General features: G+C 41.0%; 1 protein-coding gene and 1 long non-coding RNA gene across 7 annotated transcripts in view; one reads left to right on the top strand and one right to left on the bottom strand.

Annotated features, from left to right (window-relative positions):
- Positions 1-24689, bottom strand: part of Atp8a2 (ATPase phospholipid transporting 8A2) — a 639008-nt gene that overhangs the window by 605584 nt on the left and 8735 nt on the right. Inside the window, exon 1 of one of the 4 annotated variants that reach the window (XM_005337571.5) lies at positions 18693-19020. The exons of 2 other annotated variants lie outside the window; for them this stretch is intronic. In XM_005337571.5, the coding sequence (XP_005337628.1) occupies positions 18693-18768 (76 nt within the window). In that variant the 5' untranslated portion in view covers positions 18769-19020. Of the gene's footprint in view, positions 1-18692; positions 19022-24689 lie in introns of those variants that run through there. One more of the 4 variants, XM_040281317.2, reaches the window with a different exon arrangement.
- Positions 18415-22465, top strand: LOC120888400 (uncharacterized). Of its 3 annotated transcripts, XR_013423269.1 has the most exons (5): positions 18642-18799; positions 19305-19538; positions 19718-19894; positions 21555-21589; positions 21931-22465. It is a non-coding gene; the product is annotated as an uncharacterized LOC120888400 (long non-coding RNA). The 3 variants fall into 3 exon arrangements; XR_013423268.1 differs by having other exon boundaries at positions 18415-18799; positions 19718-21589; XR_013423270.1 differs by lacking the exon at positions 21555-21589.

Consider the following 24689-nt stretch of genomic DNA (forward strand, 5'->3'; position numbering starts at 1 on the left):
TGTTTAACTTGATCATATCTCAGTGCCTAGACATACCAGAGGCCTTCGACAAATAAACAGATGATGGAAGAATGGGTGTATAAATACAGAATGAATGGGCAGATGAAGAGATGGACATAAGAGTTTAGGTAGGGGAAGTTATCACACACTGGAGTGTAAAGGAGGAGGCAGGATTTATTCATATGGATTTTTCCATAATAAAATTAAAACAAATCCTCAGATCAGAGTCTTCCTCTCTGACTTACGGGTTCTGTCAAAGTCAGAACATTATCTCCATGACTCATTCCATTCTCTCATTTCACTGTTGGGGCTCAGAAAATAATACCCCCAAACTCCAGGGTATAGTGAATTGGACTAAAAGGAAAAACCTCAAATTTTTATCTCTGACCTTCCTTCCCTCACCTTCAGCCTGTCTGAATCCTTTTTCACTCCCAAAGCACAGACTTCCTCTGAAGTTCTCTTACAAAAAACGCAGTTGTTATGAAATACCATTAACTAGGAAAGACCAACCATGGAGAAGGAAGAGACAAAAGGTCTCTATGCCCAGAACAAGCCACCTGGACAAACTTTTCATCTCTCCTTCTGATGGTAAATGTTCATTTATCATCCTCATAACTCCTTTAACAATTAATTATGCTTTGCAGGCACTTTTATAATTGTCTTGGAATAACATTTATTTTCTATTATTTCCTTTTCCCATGTCCAGGTCTTATCTCCCCAACCAGATGGTATATTCCTTGGAAACAGAAAATGGATAGTATAATACACCCTTTATCCACCTTCTGTATCCAGCTCACTGCTCGACACATTAGACAGGAGAGATAGCCCATAAGTATTTATTGATTTGAATCAGACTCACTGTGTGAGGATATTTTGGGCACTGTTTCAATGCAAAGTTAAGTATGGTAAACAGGTTCACAAGTGCATTTCTCCATTAATCAAAAACACGACTTTTCTTAAATGCCCAAACGTCTAAATCATACATTTCTCTGGTTAATCTATCACTGACATAAAAAATGAGCCTATTGTGGCAGCACATGCTTATAATCCCAGCCACTGGGGAGGCTGAAGCAGGAGGGTTGTGAGTTTAAGGCCAGCCTCAGCAACTTAGCGAGACCCTGACTCAAAATTTAAAAGGCGAGGAGGGATGCTGGGATGTAACTCAGTGGTAAAGAACCCCTGGGTGTGATTCTCCATACCACAAGGAAAAAAATAATAATTAGACTTTAAAGAACTTCAAGTAACTCCGGGCCAGCTGAACATGCCTCAGTGAAAGTGTTGGGACTGCGCTGATCCCTCCCCCTCAGTCCTGTATCCTTGGCAGATAATTACTGGCCACATTTAACATAGTTTGGGGGGAAAACATTATAGAAAGAATTTATCAGACTCAATAAAATCACATATCTGCTTTAATATTATAAAATCTAATAATTTCTATTTTATCCTTTTTACATCTGAAATGCTGAGTTTTCTTAATTTCAAACTCACCTATTTTCAGTTCCTAAAACAATGGCTACTTCCACCCCTGTATTCCCCCAAGTTTTATTAAGTGCCACTATTGTTTAGTTTTTGTTTGTCTTATTGTACTTTTTTTTTTTTTTTTTTACTGGAGATTAAACCCAGGGGCTCTCTACCACTGGGCCACCAGCCTTTGTTTTTCTTTTGTTGTTTTAAGACAGAGTCTCTGGAAGGTGCTAAGGCTAGCTTCAAACTTGCAATTCTCCTGTCTCGGCCCCTGTAGTTGCTGGGATTACAAGTATATATCACCACGCCTTGCAGTATTGCATCTTTCTAGGAGGAAATATAATCTTTATCGGTCTCTGGTAGGGAGCAGGCAGTTTGTCCTGTGCTCATGGAATCCCCCATCCCCCCCTGCATTCCCCCCACCCCCCTAACCCCCACCCGCCCCCTGTAGCTGCAGAACGATGACCCTTGTGTATCACAGAGCTGTGCCTGAGGCCCTTTGGTTGGTTTCCTATTGGATGTTTCTTAGCCTCTTTGGTGAATCTTTTTTTATTATTTTTTTAAATTTCTATAAGATAGCAGAATAGATCACAATTCATATTACACATATACAGCATAATTTTTCATATCTCTGGTTGTATACAAAGTATATTTACACCAATTTATGTCTTTATACATGTACTTTGGATAATGATAACCATCACATTTCACATAATTTCTAACCCCCTGCCCCCTCCCTCCCTCTCCCACCCCGATGCCCTATCTAGAGTTCATCTATCCCTCCCATGCTCCCCCTCCCTATCCCACTATGAGTCAGCCTCCTTATATCAGCATTTGGTTTTTGGGGATTGGCTAACTTCACTTAGCATTATCTCCTCCAACGCCATCCATTTACCTGCAGATGCCATGATCTTATTATCTTATTCTCTTTTATTGCTGAGTCATATTCCTTCTTGCTTTCCCTCCTTTCTTCCTTCCCCCACCCCTTCTGTCCTTCCCTTCTTAATCCTGACACTAAATAAGAAAAATCACAAAATAGCTCCACAAAAACAATCTTGATAGCAAAAATGTCTGAAAACAGTCCTATGGTTTGAATCTTGAATGTCCTTCAAAGGCCCATGTGTTGAAGGCGTGGCCCCCACGGGGGTAACTATTGGGAGGTGGTGGGACCTTTCAGTGGTGAGGCTTGATGGGATTCTTTTTGACATTAGGGGTATGCCCTTGAAGGGGACAGTGGGACCCCGCTGCTTCCTCTTCTTTCTCCTTCCTGGCCATGAGATGAGAAGGCTTCCTCTGCCGTGCCCCCACCATGATGGTTTCTCTCAGCAGAAACCCAAACAATGGGGCCAACGAGTCACCAACTGGAACCTCCAATAGTGCAGGCCCAAATTTAACCTTTTCTCTTTAAGTTGATTATCTCAGATATTTTAATTGTGACAAAAATCTAACACAATTAGTAAAGATAAAAGATTTTAATTAATGGATAGAAATATATTTACAGATTAAAGAAAAAAAACTGTAAGCTTAGACACCTATCAAAAACCCTTAAGATTACAAAATTATCATGAGTTTTAGGAAGTTATGGCTCTAGGTAATGTTTCAATGACTTCAATCATTCTCCCATTTTTCTAGAGGTACACTGAGGTGAGTTGGTGAAGGGGTTTGTTATTGATACCCATTTTAGGGACCAGTGAGGTATCCAAGGCCGGGTAGCTATGCACATCCCAGTGATGATGCAAACTGCTACTAAACACAGGCTCAAGTAGGTAGACACCATCAAGAGTTAAGCCAACACCTTCAATAACTAGGCTGTTCTAACAATGACCCAGGATGTGCCCAGGACTCAGCCACCCAAGAGTGACCTAAAAAGCTGGAGGAAGAGTTTAGAGATAAATGTACACACACAAATGAGAGGAGACAAAAGTTTAGGACACGGAAAGAGGTCCATTTAGACCCCGCTGCTCAGACCCATTTGCACTATCTTCGTTTCTGCTAATACATGGGCTGTCACCACTGTCCTGGGAATCCTCAATGGCTCTCTAGCACAGCCAACTGGGCAAAATTTAACTGGTCATTTAGGAGCAGAATTCCAAGCACAGAATCAGCCTGTTCTCTTTATGTTTCAAAAGCTAAAGAAGTGGGGTATCAAACAGAGCACTAATCTCTAAGATATATTGAGAACTCAAAAATCTTAACACCAAAAAAACAAATAACCCAATCAATAAATGGGCCAAGGAACTGAACAGACACTTCTCAGAAGATGATAAACAATCAATCAACAAATATATGAAAAAATGTTCAACATCTCTAGCAATTAGAAAAATACAAATCAAAACTACTCTAAGATTTCATCTCACTCCAGTCAGAATGGCAGCTATTAAGAATACAAACAACCATAAGTGTTGGCCAGGATGTGGGAAAAAAGGTACACTCATACATTGCTGGTGGGACTGCAAATTGGTGCAGCCAATATGGAAAGCAGTACAGAGATTTCTTGGAAAACTGGGAATGGAACCACCATTTGATCCAGCTATCCCACTCCTCGGTCTATACCCAAAGGACTTGAAAACAGCATACTACAGGGTTGCAGCCACATCAATGTTTATAGCAGCACAATTCACAAGAGCTAAACTATGAGTGCAACCTAGATGCCCTTCAGTAGATGAATGTATAAAGAAACTGTGGTATATACACACAATAGAATATTACTCATCAATAAAAGAGAATAAAATCATGGCATTTGCAGGTAAATGGTTGGAGTTGGAACATAATGCTAAGTGAAGTAAGCCAATCCCCAAAAATCAAATGCCAAATGTCTTCTCTGATAAAGGAGGCTGATTCATAATGGGGATGGGAGGAACATATAAACTTTAGATAGGGAAAAGGGGAGGGAGGGGAAGAGAGTGGGCATGGGAGTAGGAAAGGCAGTGGAATGAGATGGACATCATTACTCTAAATACATGTATAAAGACACAATTGTATAACTCTAGGTTGTATACAACCAGAGATATGAGAAATTGTGCTACATATGTGTAATATTAATTGAAATGCATTCTGCTGAGATATATAGCAAATTAGAATAATTTTTTTTTAAAAAAGTGGGGAAATTATCCCCTTAACAGACCAGGACAGTGATTAATTAAGGACCAGTTAGGAAGGTCCCTTGATGGTGTGTTCTAAGGGGAAATCAGAGGAGAAGGAAAAATGACATCACTAAATTGCTTCAGAAAAGAAAGGACAGGATATTTTCCAAAGCAAAAAACATCCATCCCTACTCACGCATCACCCACCACATCGCTTCGCACAGTTTTGCTGAAATGCAAGTTTGAATGGATGTCAACTCAGTCTGCGGCCATATCAACTCAGGAGTGGAAGCATCGAGGTTGGTCGACAGGACTCTGCATAACCACTGAGCTCCTCTAAGTTTCACAAAGCACCATCACCACACAGAAAACTGGTTTTGTTTCTCAAGAAAAGAGAAATTCTTGCACGTTTCCACAAATGACATTTCTAATGCTCTTTAAACATTAGGCTAATCATGGTAGTCATTAGACCCTCCAAAGACATCATCTCCATATAAAGATCAAATGATCTGGAGAGAAGTGAACAATCTAGTTACAAGACAAAATAAAATGGAGGTAGTCCAGGTCCCTGTATCCCTAGTATATTATTCTGGAAATAATGATGTCACATTAATAGTTGTTGCTTTAATAATTAATTTTATAATGATAAATAACACTTATTAAGTTTCAGGTAATGTTCTGTGCTTTATATATGTTATCTTGCTTAAGTTTCTCAATAATTCAGTGGGGAGGTATTATGAGCCACATTTTATAGGTAGAGACAATGAGGCTGAGAGAATTAGGTAACTTCCCTGTGGATACCTAGGTAGTAAGTGTCAGTGTCACACTCAAAACAAGTCTCACTGGAGTTGTCTGGGACATATTCTCTCCTAAAGAAAGGATTTTGGATACAGCCTAAACTGAACCCTAAATCACACAAAAATAGCATTGCTTGTTTGCTTGCCCTCCTCTACCAGCAAGTACACATTTCAACACAAAAAGGAAAGAGCAAATCAATGTGTCCTATGGCTCACATGGTCCCAAACCACCCTGGGTGAGGGCTAGGCCACCACAACATTGGCCTTTTGGAAATGGAAAGCCTGACAGTTTTCTTTTGCAGAGGGTTCTCCTGTGTACACAGGACATTGAGCTGATCGTGCAGAAGGAAAGACAAGCAATGACTGGCCATTTTCAGTGTAGGCCAGTGAGAGGCACATTCCATCCAACCCTGAGCTCACTAAAGACAGTGCATGAACCCTGGCCCTTTTCTTTACTCCTTCCATGGATGCCCAGCTGTAAAAAAGAGAGAGAGAGACAGAGAGTTCACGGGCAATTAAGACAAAAAAGACAAAGCACAACAGAACTCACGAACACTAAAGCAATCAGAAAAAGTCTTTTAAGTAGCTATGATTCACATCCTCCAGGAAATGAATGAGTTGTCAATGCATGAGATAATACTAGACTATTATGGAGAAAAAAGAATTAGAAGTCTTTAAATTAAAAAATATCTAACTGTTGAAATAAAAACTCATTGGATACTAAAAACTGAAAGAGAAAAAAATAAATCAAAGCTGAAGAGTGAATTACTGAACTATTAGACAAAGCCAAGAAATTTGTTCAAAATGGGGCACAAGGGGATTAAGAATGTGAAAGGAAGATTCAGAAAGCTGGGGGAGAGACAGAGGCAGCGAGAGCAGGACAGTTCCAAAGTGGAATGAAGAATGGGGAGACTCAGGAGAGAACAGACTTGAAGACTGAAGATGCGAGAATTCCTAGTCCAATGAGGTGGGCGCAGTGGTGCACGCCTGTAATGCCAGCAGCTCAGGAGGCTGAGGCAGAAGGATCATGAGTTCAAAGCCAGCCTCAGCAAAAGTGAGGGGCTAAGCAACACAGTGAGACCCTGTCTCCAAAAAAAAAAAATCAAAATAGGGCTGGAGATGGGGCTCAGTGGTTGAGCACCCGTGAGTTCAATCCCCGGTACCAAAAAAGAGAGAGAGAGAGAGAGAGAGAGAAAGAGAAAAAAAAGATACAATTCTCAGACTGAAAAGGCTTTCCAGCACTGAGAAGATAACTAGTAGGGGAAAACACATTATGCTGAAATTTCAGAACATCAAGAATGACTATATCCACTGCAAATTGGTGCAACTACTCTGGAAAACAGTAGGGATTCCTCAGAAAAGCTTAGAATGGAACCACCATTTGACCCAGTTATCCCACTCCCAAAAGACTATAGTGATGTGGCCACATTAATGTTTACCGCAGCTCAATTCACAACAGCTAAGGTGCCCTTCAACAGATGAATGGATAAATAAAATGTGGTATATGTATCTACACACAATGGAATATTATTCAGCCATAAAGATGAGTGTAAGTGTAATTATGGCATTTGCCAGTAAATGGATGGAACTGGAGATAGTATCATGCTAAGTGAAGTAAGGCCAAATGTTCTCTCTGATACACAGATGCTAACACACAATAAGGCGGGGTGACGGAGGAAGAATAGAAATTCACTGGATTAGACAAAGAGCAAGGAAGGGAAGGGAGAGGGAATGGGAATAGGAAAGATAGCAGAATGAATCAGACGTAACTTTCCCATGTTCATATATGAATACATGACCACCAATGTAACTCCACATCAGGTACAACCACAAGTTATACTCCATGTATGTATAATGCATCAAAACGTATTCTACTGCTACATATAACTAAAAAGAACAAAAAAAAACTAAAAAAAAAAAAAAGAATGACTACATCAGCAAAAAAATAATCAAAATGAAAAAAGCTATAAAAGAACAAGAATCAGATTAACAGATTCTTATCAGCAAATCTGGAAACCGAAAGATAACAAAGGGCTGACGGAAAGGAATATATGGCCTAGAATTCCAAGCACATGGTTGCTTAATTGGGATGATGTTATGGAAGCATTTGCAGGAACACAAATAATCCGACTGTTTACCACTCACAGATGCTCACTGAAAGATCCCCAGGGATCTGCTCACCAAGAAGAATGAAACCCAAAAAAGCACTGGTGAGTACATCCATAAATCCCTGTTAAGTGTGTGCGTGGGGGGGGGGTGAATTACTCTCTGGTGATTTTGACAAGGAAGGGGATAAGACAGCATGGAATAAGGCTGTGAGAAGTTTTCTGTCTTCTCTTTGTTTTGCGGGGTATCACTATGGACAAGAAAGGAGATCTATGCTAATTAACTCTAGCTATAATTAGAAACAAAAATAAGTAAATATGTGTCTTCATCACTTACAAGTGTCATCTGGAAGAATGAGTGTGTGTGTATGAACTTAAAAACGCTAAGAAAAAAGATTGTTGAAGAAAACTTGAACACTGAAAGCATAATTCATGAAAGAGAAATGTTGGGTTTTGCAAAAATTAAAACTTCTCAGCAAAATCCACTGTCAGGTGAATGAAAAGAAAAGCCAGGGACTGGGAGAAAATGTTTGGAAAATGTATCTTTCCATCCTAAGTTTTATGATTTAGATATGAGCTATTCCCCCAAAGCTCATATGTGAGACAAAGCAAAAAAGGTGAAACCATTAGGTTAGGAGAGCCTTAACCTAATCAGTGCATTAATCCCTTGACAGGGATTACCTGGGTGGTCATTGTAGGCAGGTACAGTGTAGCTAGAGGAGAGAGGTCACAGGGAGCATGACTTTGGGGTATATATTTTTTCTCTGGTGATCCAGAGCCCTATCTGCTTCCTGTGGCCATGTCCTGAGACACTTTCCTCTACCACACTCTTCTGCCACTATGTTCTGCCTCACCTCTGACCCAGATCAATGGTGTAGGCCACCAGTGTACTGTGACCTCTAGAGTCCCTAATAAACTTTTCCTCCTTTAAAATTGTTCTCATCAGGTCTTTTGGGCACAGTGGCAAACTACCGGACCAAAACACTAAACATACAAAGATCTCCTAAACAACAGGAAAATAAATAATTTATAAATAGGTAAAAGATCTGAACAGATGCTTTACCAAAGAAGAAATGCAGATGGCAATTGAGCATGAAAAGATGCTCCACATCGTATGTCATCAGGGAATTGCAAATTCCAACAATAACGAGATACCACTACTCACCTATTAAATGTCTAAAATCCAAAATAATAACACCAAATGCTGGTGAGGATGTGGAGAAACAGGAACTCTTCCTCATTGCTGATGGGAATACAAAATTATACAGCTACTTTACACAGTCTGGCAGTCTCTTATAAAACTAAACATATTCTTACCATATGGTCCAGCAATTGCACTCCTTGGTATTTATCCAGAGAAGTTGAAAACTTAAGTCCACAAAAAAAAAAACCTGCACACGGGTGTTTAAAGCAGCTTTATTCATAATTCCCTAAAACTGGAAGCAACCAAAATGTACTTCAGTAGGTGACTGGGTAAATAAACTTGTATATCCAGATGATGGAATACGGTACAGGGATAGAAAGAAATGAGCTATCAAGTCATGAAAATTCATGGAAGAATCTTGAGTACATGATTCCAACTCCGTGACATTCTGGGGAAGACAAAACTACAGAGACAGTCAAAGGAGCAGTGTTTTCTAGGGATGGATGAATGGGCAAGGTGAGGGGATTCTCAGGGCAGGGAGCCATTCTGTATGATACTTCACTGGAGGATACATGTCATTAACATTTGCTACAATTTGACACTTCAGTGCTGACATCCTGGTGCTGATGTTATGGTGTGATGCTACCATGCTCAATTCAGTGTTAACACAGACTTCACCATCTCCAAATGTCACGTCCACCACCTCAGCACAGTACTGCCTGCCTTGCCCTGGTACATCTTATCAATGTATCATCTGCATAAAAGCTCAGATGATGGACTTGGGCCTCCTACGAAATAGCTCTCTTACCCTGGGTACCCTCGGTCATACTCTATGCCCATGTTCACAAATCCAAGGTCTCAGATGAGGGGCTGTAGCTGGTACAGCACCTGCCTAAAGTGCGTGAGGCCCTGATTCAATTCCCAGCACCCCAAAATAAATAAATAAAGCCAAGATCTCCTTTGGAAAATATCCTAGGCTACTGGCAGCTTAGCTCTTTATTTTACAGACTCACAGATTGGGAGCCAAAGCACCCTAACCATATACTCTTGATACAAGATTTCAGACTACCAATAATCACACAAGCATTGTCTTGGTTATCATCACTATATTTATTATCACAGCACATGATTTCTTAGTACAGTTTAAAAGAAGTTCCTAAAAATTCAAAGTCCTGAACAATTATATAAAAAAAAAAAAGTCTAGCATTATCTCCTGGAAATAAAATTTATCTTTGTCTTCTCAGTAAGACTCAGGGATGCTAACAACCCAATGGTGTTTGAACACTATGGTAGTCCATTTTCTGCTGCCATAATGAAATACCTGAAGCTGCATAACTTTATAAAGAAAAGAGGTTTGTTTAGCTCATGTTTCTGAGGGTTCCAGGCCATAGTGCCAGCATTAGCTCAGTTCTGTGAGGATCTCGGATGCTAGATAGCATCACAATGGCAGGAGCGTGTGTGAGGGAGAGAGATCACATAGTGAGAGCAGAAGCCAGCCATGGTGACTTGACCGGCCAGGTTGGATCCTTTATAAAATCACTCTTAAGAGAAACAACTCAGGGTCCCACAGGAACTACCCTAATCCTTTCTGAGGACCAAACCCCAGTAAGCGGCCCCGCCTCTTACCAGCACACATGGAGGAATGAGCTTCCATGACGTGAACCTGTGGGGGACCAAACCGTGCAAACAACACCTAGAAAATATTTTTTTTTTCTTCTGTATTTACTTCCTCCATTTTCCTGACAAACTTATTTGAGAAAGCCATAAATTATGGAGAAGATACATGTGAAGAAGGAGACATTTCTAACTGGAGGACATCATGCTAAGTGAAATAAGCCAGTTCCAAAAAACCAAAGGCAGAAATGTTCTCCCTGATATGCGGATGCTAACCCTCAACAAGGGAGGGGAAGATTAGAAGTTCACTGGACTAGACAAAAGGGGAATGATGGGGAGGGAGGGAGGATGGGAATGGGGGAGGGGGATAATAAATCCAACTCTAGTGACTGGTCTCTGAGGGTCGAGGGGTGAGCTGAGATGCCTCTGGTCTTGAGAGCTCCCGGTGTGGGAGTTCCAGGGATCTGCCACTGTTCTCTCCAGCCTGGGCAACACGCAGGCAGGGGCTCCTTTACTCATAAGTAAAGAGTGCATGATATTTATAGATCTTCTCTACAAACGTTGACTGATAACATCAGTCAACAAAGACTCAACTAACTGGATTGTATTAGAGATCATATTCAGAGAAATAATAGCATTTCACAGTACTATGACCCAGTTCATTTTCAAAATTGATTTAAGGTGAATATCTTAGATTATACCCAAGGCATATCTTGTACCTGGTAAGAGGAAGACAAAACAATACTGAAAAGACTACCGCAGGAATCCAGAGACACTGTCTCTAGGGTCTTTCCCTCAGACACTGTCCTTGGATCACTGGGTGAGTCCCTGGGACCCTTTTGTGTCTTGGTGCCCCCATGATTCTATTTCTGAAAGTCTGAAACGCCATGAATAGTCGATCAAAAACGTTTGGACTAGATGATTTGTCATACTGTTCTCTAACAGAAATAGACTGCAAGCCACATGGTGACAATTTAGAATTTTCTAGTAGCCACATGAAAAAAGTAAAAAGAAACCCAGAAAATGATTTTTAATGACATTTTATTTTGCCTGACATATCAAAAAATCTAATTTTTTTCACTCTGTAGTAAACGTAAAACCTATTACTGATTCCTTATAACATATTTTAAATTTCTTTTTTGTACCAGGTCCTGGAAATCCAGTGTGTATTTTACAATAACAGCACAGCTCTGTTCTGACTCACCTTCCTCAAGCCACATGTGGCTAGTGGCCACTATACTGGGTGGCACAGTTCTATGATATTTACCTTTCAACTTTGATAACCTCTAACTCTGTTAAGTTTTGCCAACTCTGTATAAAAGATCTCAGGCTCCGCCAAAGACAAACAATACCACTTTTCTACTTGCCCATGATCAGGAGAGTTCCTCCCTCATCTCTCACTTCCTGGTTTCCATCTCTATGGAGTATGGATTTCCACTCAGCTGTTTCCCATAAGTCCTCTCTCTTCTCTGATGTTGCCCTGATTCAAGCCTCATTATTTCCCAATTGGTATATGATGACAGGCCCTGACTCTGCACTTCATTTACGATCTTCCTTTCAGTTTGTGTCCAGCCCAGTTTCTTGTTACTGGAGAACCCTTCTCAGGGGCCTGCCAGTGTTGGTATCTGCCCTTTCAGAAAATCTGCCCAGTCCCATCAGAAAATCATACGGTACAACAGTTAAATAGAGTTGAGGAAATGTATTTCCAAACATCCAGAAAGGGCAACATGAAAATAAACTTAGAGTAGACCAGCAAGTGTATTTCTATTATTCTCTCCAGCATGCACAAGAAGTGGGACAACTTGGGGAAGTGGCATGTGGAGCTGGGGATACTGCAGAAACAGTACACTCTCTTAGAGCTTAGCAATAGGTTCAGCTGAACCCCCGCTGCTGAACGAGTCTCCTTAGATTCCTGAGGAAAGAGGAACACCTTGTTTGCTATATATATAGTAACTACTGCTGTGGGCTCTAAAAGCAAAAATTCTGTAGTTTTAAAGGCAAAGTTATGCTTCCTTGACACAGTAGAATGAGGAAAAGAAAGGGCAAATTGAAAAGAGTCTTAAATAAAGATAATCATTATGTAGCTAAAGATAGCTGGTAAGAGGCCTGATCCCCTGGCATACCAAGGGAATATACCAGCAGGCAATCCACTGTTTTCTCCATTGAATACAAATGATCTGCTCCACTCTACAAGGGCATCATGACCATGAAAAAAAGCAAGTGTCTTTGAACTTAGTATTTGCAATGAGATTTCAATGTCAGAATAGGGAATTCCTCATTCCATGGAGTAGTTTTCTTACCCTAGTTCCCCATATAATCAGTCTCAGTAATGTGCTTAAAATATTTACAGTAATCCTGGGATCCTTGGTGCTGTGTGCAGCTAACACAGAATCTCTGGAGATACAAAAAGGGGAAGTGCACTCAAATCCATCTCTGAAACATGAAATATACACATGATGATAATTTGGCATAAGATTACTCAAGGGTGGAAAACGTACTTCCAAATGCAAACTCTCTGAATCAAAAAAATGAGAAGGAGGCCACTTTTAAAAATTTTAACTGAGTTTATTTGAGCAAAGAACAATTCATGAACTGGGCAGGATTAGGTCACTTTTTAGGATGAAATATGATGACATGTCAGATGGTGGTTCTTACAGAGAGGTGGGAGGAAGGTAAGAGATGAACCATCAAAGCAAGAGACACGCACAAAAATACGACACACATGTATGGTAACAGGTTGATGCAGTAAGTCCTCCAACAATGGCTGGTGAATCAACATCATCCCTATGCACTTCTTTTTCTCTTTTTTATTTTTATTTTATTTTTTTGATGAGTCTCACTATACTGACAGAATTGGTTGCTGGTTCTGAACTCCCTGGGCTCAAGTGATCTTCTGTCTCAGCCTGGTCCAGAGTAACTGGGACTCCAAGCACCCCACGTGGCTTCACACACAGACCCAGGGAGCCTCAGGACATGACTATTCCCCACTTCAGTGCCTCTCTCTCCCCAGAAGAGCACTCTCCTGGTCTGGAGTAGGCCCTGTTTTCTGTTTGCCCTTGACAATGGTAAGGAGAAACTCCCAGGTTATGAATGTGAGATCACTTTTATTTTTAGCCTTTCTTGATGGTTGTTAACATTTGCTCTGAGGGTTTTTACTGGACTAAAAGGATGTAAATATCATCTTATGTCAGTGTCATATTGACGAGACGCATATTTAGTAACTGTAAAGATCCAAAGAGTGAGGGTAGAGACCCATCCTTAGAGGCACTGTACACACATCCTCTCATAAATGTCTAAAAACATTTTAGAGAATAATTTTAATTTAATCCATTGGTCTAGCCGGCACCTCTCTCAGATAAAGGCTTAAGATAAAACGTCTGTTGTAAATGTAAAATCAATTATTAAACAACTGAAGCTATCAAGTGAGGTGCATATTGGCCACCTGAAGGCACAAGACATACTACTTCCAACAGGAGGTGATAACCTTCAGAGACACCAGGGGACGAACATTCTAAAATCAGAGTGGCTGGTGAGTGTTCATTTCTGCAATCACATATGCCTGGATAACGATGCTGAAAGAGCACTTAAATTCCCCTATCATGACTCTGCAGTTATTTCCTAGTTAGGCCTCCACCGTTAGATTTAGGGGGAAAAGGACAACTGAAGTTCTTGCCTTTTCTGCTATTCTGTAGGGTAAATGTCTAGGTGAAGGAGTTTGTCTTAGTTGATGACAGCATTAGAAATATAACAGAGTGCCTATATAAGCTTCATCACACATGAAATAATTAACACATGCATTTGTGTGCACATCACACATACCACTACAAACCTTGTGAGGCAAAAACATCCTTGTCTATAAGAGAAGTAAAAGAATATGTTTAACCATATGGGTAACAAAAAGTGTAAAACTTGAATCCAATTCCCTCCAACCTTAAAATTTGGCATTTAAAAATTTTTTTTTTTAGTTATCAATGAATCTTTATTTTATTTATTTATATGTGGTGCTGAGAATCGAACTCAAGGCCTGACACATTTCAGGCAAGTGTCCTACTGCTGAGCCCCAGCCCCAGCCCAAAAATTTGGCATCTTGACCCCCACACACATATACTTCCAAACAAAATCTAGACCTTTAGAACAAGCCCCAAAATTACACAAGACACAACTCAGTCAAATCTTTATTGAGTAGTTACTAGATGGTGGAGAAAATGGAACCCAGAGAAATTAGGCCCATGTCTGTCTTTATTTCTTATGAAGGAAGAGCAAACAATGTGGAATGAATGAATTTGTTCTGTTCACCTCACATGTGATATAGAACTAGGCTGATTGGAGATTGCAGAATGTTCACTAGACTTGGGGATTAGCAGGTTCTGTTGGAGATTAACCACTAAGCAAAGACTTTCTCTGTATTTTTTTTCATCCTGTGAAATGAAAGGATTAAATGATCTCTGGGATGTCTTCCAGCTCTTACGTTATAACATTACAGCTCCTTGTATTTTCAGCTGCCCTGATTCTTCTCCTCAGAACTTGGGGCAAGATGTTATGGGAAAGCAAAGTCCATATAGGAACTCATGTTTTTTTTTTAAAAAAAAAAAAAAAAAAAAAAAAAGATATCTTTCATGACCAGGAGAAAAACCATTTTTCATGACCAGGAGAGGGCAGGAAAGATAGATTAGGTATGAGACTGATAGCAGAACTCCCAGGACAGTTTCTGGAAGATCTGCGATCATTGGGTTTGGTATTTGGTCTGTGCACTTGCTGCCCACCTGCTCTTTATGATAATCTTTTATTTAGCCAAATCCAGAAATTCAATAAGATAGGTTGGAAACTTCTGCCCTGGACAGTACTGAAGTTGTAGTCCACAGAGAACAACCCTTCCTTCCTACTTCCACTCCCACTGCCCCCACACACTTGCCTGACTTCCCTATTCATGCGTGTGTGTCACCTGTGAGTGTATGTGGAGAGCGGTGATTTGGACCACGGTCTTTAACTGACTTAAAGCTTTGGCTGCACTTTGCCAAGGGAATATTCTGTGTAAAGGTACAGGATGAGATTTCCCAGGAGCTATAGCAGTGCCCTGACTGAGGAAGTTCCAAGCAAAGATGTGGAGTGTTTCATGCAAAGGCATGGAACCATAACAGTCTTGACCTTGAGCTCAGACACCAGCTGCTGGGGATAGAGAATTCTGAGCATAACAAAATAACCACAATATCTTGCAAGTGCTGTGACCTTCAAGCCTGCTTGCTTTGGAGAAATTTTCCCACAAATAACTTTTGGATGATAACACCTATATAATAAACGTGCTGTGCTAGCTCTGGGTCACTGTTCCTCCCAGAGATCGGTGTCCCACCCAGTCCCAGTTTTCTCTTTGTAAATGTTTGTGTGTTTTTCTTAATCCCCCATCACCCCTCAACAGTCTTTAGGGTTAGCTATGAGGGTTGTGGCAAGCATAAACTCAAGGTTGGATAGGAGTTGCCAGCCCTTACCACATGCCTTGTAATACACCCCTAAACCATGAGCTCTATGAGTATGTACCTGCTCAATTCACGGCTCCATCTCCAGCACTCAGAATGGTGCCTGGCACAGAGTAGATGATCAATATGTATTTGTGAAATCAATGACTTTGTTTCCATTCTGTCTCCCTTACTAGATTAAAAGGATCTACCTTTAGCAACTGCAAGCTCCATAGGACAAGATAACCCTGTTCTTACTTGTCTTTGGATTCCTATCATTGAGCAAAATATCTAAGACACACTAGCACAAAATAGATCTTTGCAAAGATAGAACTGATAGAAGTGCAATAGAATAATCCAGATAAAGAGAGAAATCAAAGATGTCTCCAAAGAGATAGTCATCTCAGAATTGCTTTACTAAATAGTACTCTGCTTAGCAGAACTTGAAGCTGACTGTGACCTGTGATCCTTTTATGGAAAGACTGTACAAAATGAGAAGCAGCAGACTTCACTGAAAAATCACATATCTTTAATATTTTTATGGGATTACACACTGTCAGGCCCTTTACCCAAGTTTTCATGAGTCAATCCTGGAAGCCCATACTACACAGGTCCTCTTCTTGCACATTTATTATAGAAATGCTCTAAATAGACCCCATCCCATAAAATCTTTCATTTGTCTTCTAGAATATCCACCTCTCAATAATGAGATTCCCAGACCCCCATCTCTCCAAATACTCCTGAACCTTCTTACCTTAATTACTCTGCTTTGAGGACCCTGCTCCTCACTGTGGCTCTCGGACCACTGTTCCCCTCCAAAAGTCCCTTAATTTGACATGTGTGCCATCACACTGTCCTGCTAGAGGATCAGTCTTAAAACATGCTCTCTTGAACTCACATCTTCTTCCTGCTACTACTCAATTTGATTCCTCTCCACTCGCTTTTCTGAAAAATGTATCCAAAAGAGTTTTCTGGTCTTGCTGTTTCCAATTCTTGTCCTCTTGTTCTCTCTTGCACCTATTCTATCAGACATTCTTTCCTATGATTACACAACAGCAGCTCTTTCAAGGTCAACTGTGACCTCCACAAGGCTAAATCAAGCACCAGTGCCCAGGCCTCATCTTTCTCGAGCTCTCGGTAGCATTCCTGCCTCTCTGGGCTTCCAAGCGTTCTGGCCATTTTCTCAAACACCTCTGTTGCCCCCGATTTCCCCAACCTTGAAACACTGGAATGCTCAGAATCCCCCCAGACGCTTCTTTTCCAAGCTACAGCTGTACACACTGACATCTGGGTACGGTTATGTAATTTTTAGGGCCCGGTGCAAAATAAATTTGTGGGTACCTTCTTTAGAAATTATCAAGAATTCAAAACAGCAACAGTAAAACATTAAGACAAGTGCAAGGCTCTTCTAAGAGCTGGGCCCTGCCCATCTTCAAGGCAAGAATGCCTAAACCAGTCATACTAAGACAATTGTTGAATTTGTATTTCTGACCTTGAACACACTCCTACACCCCAGATTTATAAACCCAGCTACCTACTAAGCATACCCACTGTACTCTCTAATGGGCATCTCAAGTGTGATATGGTCAAAACCAAATTCCCCCAACCCTCCCACCTCCAAAGGAGAACCTGTTCCTCTGCAGTCTCCTCATCTTAGCAAGTGGCGTATTCTTGTAGTTTCTTAGACCAATCGCCTTGGGGGCACCTTTGATTCTCCCTCTTTACAAGGCCCTCATCCAAAGCATAAGCAAATACCCTTGGCTGTACCTTCCAACACAGAAAGGTTGTCCCCACCTTTCCCCACTCTGCTTTCACATGGGTACAACACACCCCCAATAGATTACTGCAGCCCCTCCCAATTGTCTCCCTGGTGCCACTCTTTCTCCCCTGTCTAGACCCTGAAGCTGATGGTCCTTTCAAGAGGGAGGTCTCCCCAAAATGAATTTGAAAGTGCCCTGACTTTGCTCAAGTTTAACAAACCTTCATCAAAACTACCTAAGAAGCTTGTTTCCCTCTCACATGACTCAACTACTAAAATATGAAAGTCGCTTATTTTTCTATGCCTATTTTCTCAAAACAGGAAGAGGGCAAGTGACTCCAGCTCTAAACCCTGAACCTTTCTCTTGTCTCCCATTTGCCCAGAGTCCTGAAACAGTAAGAAACCAAATCTTTAGAAGGTCCTTTTTCAATTTTGCATTAGCTAGCGTCTAGCTAATCCATCATGTGTCATGACCACAGATCAGCCAATTCCACAAGATCGTGGTTTCTAAATATATATAACATAACCAAGGACTCAACCAGGTGAGTGGTTGGGAAGCTGTATTTGAAGTACCCAAGAATGCTACTGTTTTCAAGGATTTCAGTCGCAATCCATAGGTCTGGGAGCCTGATTGTGAGTCTGCCTGCCTGCCTGTCTTGTCTGTGTGAGCTTCTGGATCCAGTGTCTGCCCCGGTTACGGTGAGCTAGTAGACGTCGCTACTGTGCGCGCGACGACCCGGGCCCCAGGTGATAGAAAACACTCCACTGCTCTGGCTCTTAGAACTCTGCAAAAGACACTGCACAACGCGACGCGGCCGCCAGCAGGTTAGGCCAAAAGTCCCCAGAGCCGACCAACCGCGCGCACCGCCGCTGGGAACACTGCCGGCAACTGCGGCTCCAGTAACGTCCATCAGTCGCAGCAACGCGTGGGGCGCACGGGCATGCGCGCAACGCGCACACACGTACACACACACACACACACACACACACACACACACACACACACACACACCCCTGTACCAGGCGGATCTGGGGTCTCTGACGCCCGCCGCCCCCTTTGCCCGAGCATGGGTCCGTTTAGCCTCCTAGGTGCATGGGCGCCACCCCATCCCCAGGACAGAAAGAGCGTGGAGCGAGCGGGTCCTGCAGCCCCAGCAGCCCTGGGAGGAGGGGGGCCAGCACAGGGCGGGGCAGTGTCACATAACAGCGGGCGCGCCGCCCCCGCCCCCGCCCCCAGCCCCGGCCCACCCTCCGCGCCGCGCCCCTCCCGGCTCACCCACAGAAGAGCCGATCCTCGCCCTCCGCTGCAGGGACATCTTAAGAGCTTTGTCCAGGCCTGCACCCTTCAGCATCGCGCCCGTGTCGCTGACTCGGCCGCCCCGGGTGAGCGGAGAAGGCTGAGCGCAAGGCTGGGCACAGGGACCGCGGCGCGAGGGCCATGGGAGAGCCGGCGACTCTCTGGGCTACGGACGGGCGGGGACCGCCGGCGCCCGTGCCCCACAGCCGCGGAGGCTGCGCGGTTCGTGCCGCAACGGCCAATGCGGCAGCGCCCGCGAACGCCACCGCTGCGGGCCCCGCTGGCCCCGGCTGCGGCGCGGGGGGCGGGGGACCGGCAGTGCGGCGGAGAAGCCCGCGGGAGGAGGAGCGGGCTGGGGAGGCTGGGGAGGACCGCAGCTCTCTGCAGGACCGGGGGCTTTCAGGTGGCGGGGAATGCAGTACCGTGGGCTGATGGGGGGTTGGACTGGTGCTTTAGGGAGGCTGTTCTAGAAGGTGGCAGCCTGGGGACTCGGGGTCTGAGCCTGTTTGCTACCTATTTGCCTGCTTGTCAGTTGCCATATGATGCAAGCGGAGGCAGTGTAACTCCTGACCTTCTGTTTTTTTTTCGCAGTTTCTGTGTCTGGCCTGGTGTTAACTGCGTAGTTTCTTCAGGAAACAGATATTTCCAAGATATCTGATGTGTGGCCTCGAAAGTCAGAGAAGTCCTGGATCTGCAGCCCCCTGACTCCCACCCATCACAGCCTGTCTAGAATTCTAAATAGTGGCATGTTAGAGCTATAAGAATAGTGCACCTAACCACACGCACACCAGCACCTTCTTCCATAGAAACAAAATTAATTGAGAGGTAAGGTGACTTGTCCAAGGTCACTCGATCAATTTTTGTTTTCTTTTGTCAGTGGATGTTTAAACTGCTTGGTCCTCTGGGCAAATTGAGAATATCTGATGAAATTCTGACCTAAGTTAAAAATTCGGATAAGAGTCCTATGTATGTATACTGATATGATCATTTCATTTTACATAAAGTGAACACCAGGACGGACAAGGAGAACAAAGTTCAGAAAGAATCAATGTCTGTTTCAGTCAGCTTTTTCACTGCTGTCACCAAAAGACCTGACAAGAACAATTTTAGAAGAGGAAAAATTTATGGTGGCTCACGGCTTTCTGTTCACAGATAGCCAGCTCCATTGCTTTGTGCCCCAGGTAAGGCAGAGCATCATGGTGGAAGAGTGTGGTAGAGGAAAGCAGCCCAGGACTGGGAACAAGGAATGATAGAGAGAAATTGCCCTCACCATGGACAAAATATATATATATACTCCAAGGGCACATCCTAGTTACTACTCAATTAATCCCTATCAGAGGATTAATGCACTGATTAGGTTGACTCTCATAACCCAATCAGTTCACCTCTAAACTTTCTTGCATTGTCTCACACACACACTTTTACAGGACACCTCATATCTAAACCATAATACTAGGGATAGACATGTCGAAGTGCCGCCCCCACCCCCACCCCAGCTCCTCCTGTGTGGCCTCGGCTAACGATTTTTCTTAGGGAAATCCAGAAGGGATGGGAAACTTGTACTGAAAAATGTAGGCTATCAACAGACTGGACTAAATTTTAGTTTCAAGTACAATTTCTTGTCTGTCTATTCAAAGTGTTTCCCATTATAAATTAATCTATGGGGAGAGTTGAAGACAAAAAAAAAAATTCTTAAGCATTGAGCCGAGTTTCAGGGTGGGTGTGTTTTCTTTGAGTTTTCCTACTGGCTGAGAATGTAAAGCTGGAGTTAATCCTAGCACTGAATTTGTCAAAACTTTGCCCCTAGTGATTTAGCACATTTTCCGTCTATAATAACCCCTGGAAGGCTAAGCAAATTTTTGAAAAGGACTTGAAAGAATAAGATTTTTTCAGCCCCAAACTTTAAGATCAGTAGAAAACTTCTGTTGTTAAATATAGAACATTTACAGACCTACCCAGTGTCCTACCCTGATTTCACACAACCCCATTACTGCTTTTATTTCCATGTTTGTATTACAAAAAACAATAACAAAAACTGTCCTGACAACTTTGTGGGAGTTTAAGGCAGTTCAGTTGGCACACTTTGAACATCAGTAACATGAGCCCATTCTTTCTTATTTTGGCTGCATGGTCCTAAAAACAATCAGCTGGGATCCTTCTTTCAAGAAGCTATTTTACACAAATGAAGCTGGTTGTAGTGGCACATGTCTGTAATCCCAGCAACTGGGAAGGCTAAAGCAGGAGGCTTGAAAGTTCAAGGCTAGTCTCAGTAATTTAGCAAGACCTTGTCTCAAAATAAAAAATAAATAGGGTTCAATTTACTTATTGTTCACAAGTAAAGCACTCCTTGGGTTCAATCCCCAGTACAACAGCATTTTAAAAAAGAATTAAAAAAGCTTCAAGCCACTTCTTAAGCCCCCTTTCTTCAAACTGAAAAAGTTCTGTTTCTTTTGTCTGTTAGTTTCTGCAGTTCAGGAGATTGAACCCAGGGGCTCAGGCATACTCTACTATGCAAGGGCACAACTACTGAGCTATACCTTAGTCCTAGCCCTGTTTCTTTTAAAAATTTGTGTGTTTATAATATATATATATATATATATATATATATATATATTATACACACAGACTTTTAAAAGAAAATGGCATATATATTTGGCATATTAAAAATATATTACTCATCCATATATCCACTTCCCAGTTTAGGAAACATCACAATACAGGCCCGATGGGAGACTATTTACCTTCCCCTAATCCCTTTCTTTTCCTTCTGTTCCCCAGACCAACTTCCTTTTATCTTTTCTTCATTGAGTGTCTTTTTTCTTTCCTTGTTATTATTTACAGACTAATGAACTAAAAGTCAATCCTGATAGTAATGGGTAAGGGTCCAAGGTGGACCATTTCATTGAAATCTTTTTTCTATGAGGTTCTTACTAACCCATTAAGTCCTAAGTTTTAAATTCTGCAATTATTTCAATTTCAATAAAATTAACATAGATGCATTAAAATAGGTTGGAAACCGTAATCTAGAGCTTATATATTATTGACTGATACTAGTATTAATGTAATTATTATATAATTATATCATATAATTATATTATATACTATATTTTTATAGGCATTTCACTTCTGGGGTGATGGGGTAAAATGGGTTATGTAAATATAGTTTGATTACTTAAATCTTCTCTGAATTCTTCTCATTTTTACACGTTGTTATTAGAGAGCAGTGTCCCAAACTGTGCATAGAAGAAATATTCAAAAGAACTGTAAATCTCTGTTTTCCCAATGACAAAAAGGGCAATTGTCCCAGATCCTTCCTCCTCTATCAATCATTTCATTCATTCATTCACAGTCATGTCTGGCATTTGGTGGCTGGCAGCTGGGATTTTAGATGGGGCTGGGAACTGGTGTACTTATACATGGCCTCTCCACCTGGGATTCCTTACAACATGTTTGTTGGAGTTCAAGTGTGAGTTCCCAAGAGAGTATCAGGTGGAAAGGAGTCTTGGAAAGCATGGCCTTGGAAGTATGCAGCATCATTTTCACCATACCCTGTTTGTCAAGGCAGTTACAAAGGCCCTATCGGTCCAAGGGAGGAAGAAGTAGACTTGACCTTCTGATGGAAAAAGTGGCAAGATTCTGGAAAAGCACAGAGTTGCAAACATCGTTGCAACCACTTTGGGAATTGCAGTCTGTCAGAACTAGCAACAAGCAAGATTAATGTTAATAAAATATTATTTATGATTACATCATAATCAAGTAATAGTCATGGAGAAAATTTTGAAAGATGTGCAAGACCTACATGCTGAAAACAAGGCATTTGGGGTCCTAGAGAACAAAATTGAGGGACTTATACTATTTGATTCCAAATCTTTCTATAGTACTAATACTAATCAAGACAAGTAGGTTATTGAAATAATAGGTTTTTAAAGTATATCCAAGCACATATGGTTGGCTAATTTTGACAGACACTAAGACTATTCAATAAGGAAGACAGTCTTTTCAATAAGTGATACTATAACAACTTAATAACCATGTTGGGGTGGGGAGCTTTGACTCGCTAACCACAAAAAAATTCAAAATGGATCATAAACTTACAAGTGAAATAAAAAAGCAACATGCAAATCTTCTGGAAGAAAGCATTGAGAAAATATTTCACACAGGACGTAGAAAACACTAACCATAAAAGAAAACATGTATAAATTGGACATCATCAAAATAAACTTCTATTCAAGAAAAGATACCACCAAGAAAGTAGATAGGTAAGCCAGAGACTGAGAAAAGATGTTCACAATGCATTCATCTGACAAAGGACCCATATTTAGAATATATAAATAATTCCTGCAATTCAATATTAAAAGACATCTAATTTAATAAAAGTGGTCAGAAAACTGGAACATATTATAGATGAAGATATACAAAAGTTTGACCAGTACATGAAAAAGTGCTCAAAATCATTAGTTGTCATGAATAGGCAAACTAAAAAAATATTTTATACACACTCACTAATAGGTCAAAATAAAAAGATTGACTCAAATATTACAGAGGATATTGAACACCAGAACTCATATTATTGGTGGAAATGTAAATTGTTGGTACTGAGGATAAAACCCAGATGTGCTTAACCACTGAGCCACATTCCCTGCACTTTTTTATATTTTATTTTGAGACAGGGTCTTGCTAAGTTGCTTAGGACCTCACTAAGTTGCTGAGGCTGGCCTTGAACTTACAGTCTCCTGCCTTAGCCTCCAGAGTCTGTGGGATTACAGCCATGCACCACCATTCCCATCTTGCTGTATACATTTTTTTTAAACTTGTAGTTTCTCATAAAGTTAAATATACACCTTATCTATGACTCATAAATTCCACATCTGATATTTCCCCAAAAGAAATAAATACGTATTCTACAAAAATATTCAAAATGTAATGTTAATAGTTGCATTATTCATAATAGACACAAATTGGAAACCATCCAAACACCCATCAACAGGTAATGAACTGGTCTATTCCTATAATGGGATATGACTTAGCAATAAAAAGGAACAAATTAACAAATACACATTGTGTATATGTGTGTCTACACTTGTGTGTATGTCTCTCTCTCTTCTTATAAAGCCACCAGTATTCTGTCATGTGCACAACATCCTGATGACCTTTTCTAATCCTGATCTCCTGACAAAGGGTCTATTTCTAAAGGCCATAGTTGAATTAAGTTTCCACCCTCTTAGCAAAAGCAAAATATGAAAGTTTATATAATAGGGTTCAATGAAATGAAGTTTAAGGAAAAGCAAAAATAAACTATGAGTTAGGTTATAGAGATTTACATAGGGTTCAATGAAATGAAGTTTAAGGAAAAGCAAAAATAAACTATGAGTTAGGTTATAGAGATTTACTGGGAAGGAATTCAAAGGCACTTTTGGAGATGATGGAAATTTTCTATTTTTTGACAAAAAAGTGAATATTGGGTGTATAAGTTTGTTAAGGCTGTCAACTGTACAGTTAAGATTCATGCATTTCACTGGAAATTAAAACTCAATTTTTAAAATGCTAATAAGAAATTAGTTTTTAAAATGCTTGAACTACAATATAATAATGTTATTTATAATAGCAAAAATCTGGAAATTAGGCCCATGAGATGAGAAGAAGTTAAAAATTTTTCCCTTAAAACCCCTAATTCTCTTGAAATTAACAAATTTGTAAGGCTCTTTAATGAATAGAGAAAATATTTATAGTGATTAACAATGAATAAAGTGCAAATGCAAAGCTGTGTATATTTTGTAATCCATTTTTCAATAGATCACAATTAAGTAAATTCTGTACAATTTATTTATTGATATATACCATACATCTGTATATGAAGTATTAAAATACTAACAGTAAATTGGGCATGGTGGTACACACCTGCAATCCCAGGAACTTGGGAGGCTAAGACAGGAGAATAGAAAGTTCAGGATCAGCCAGCCTCAGCAACTTAGTGAG

Source organism: Ictidomys tridecemlineatus, chromosome 6, assembly GCF_052094955.1.
Source record: "Ictidomys tridecemlineatus isolate mIctTri1 chromosome 6, mIctTri1.hap1, whole genome shotgun sequence".
Lineage (NCBI taxonomy): Eukaryota > Metazoa > Chordata > Mammalia > Rodentia > Sciuridae > Ictidomys > Ictidomys tridecemlineatus.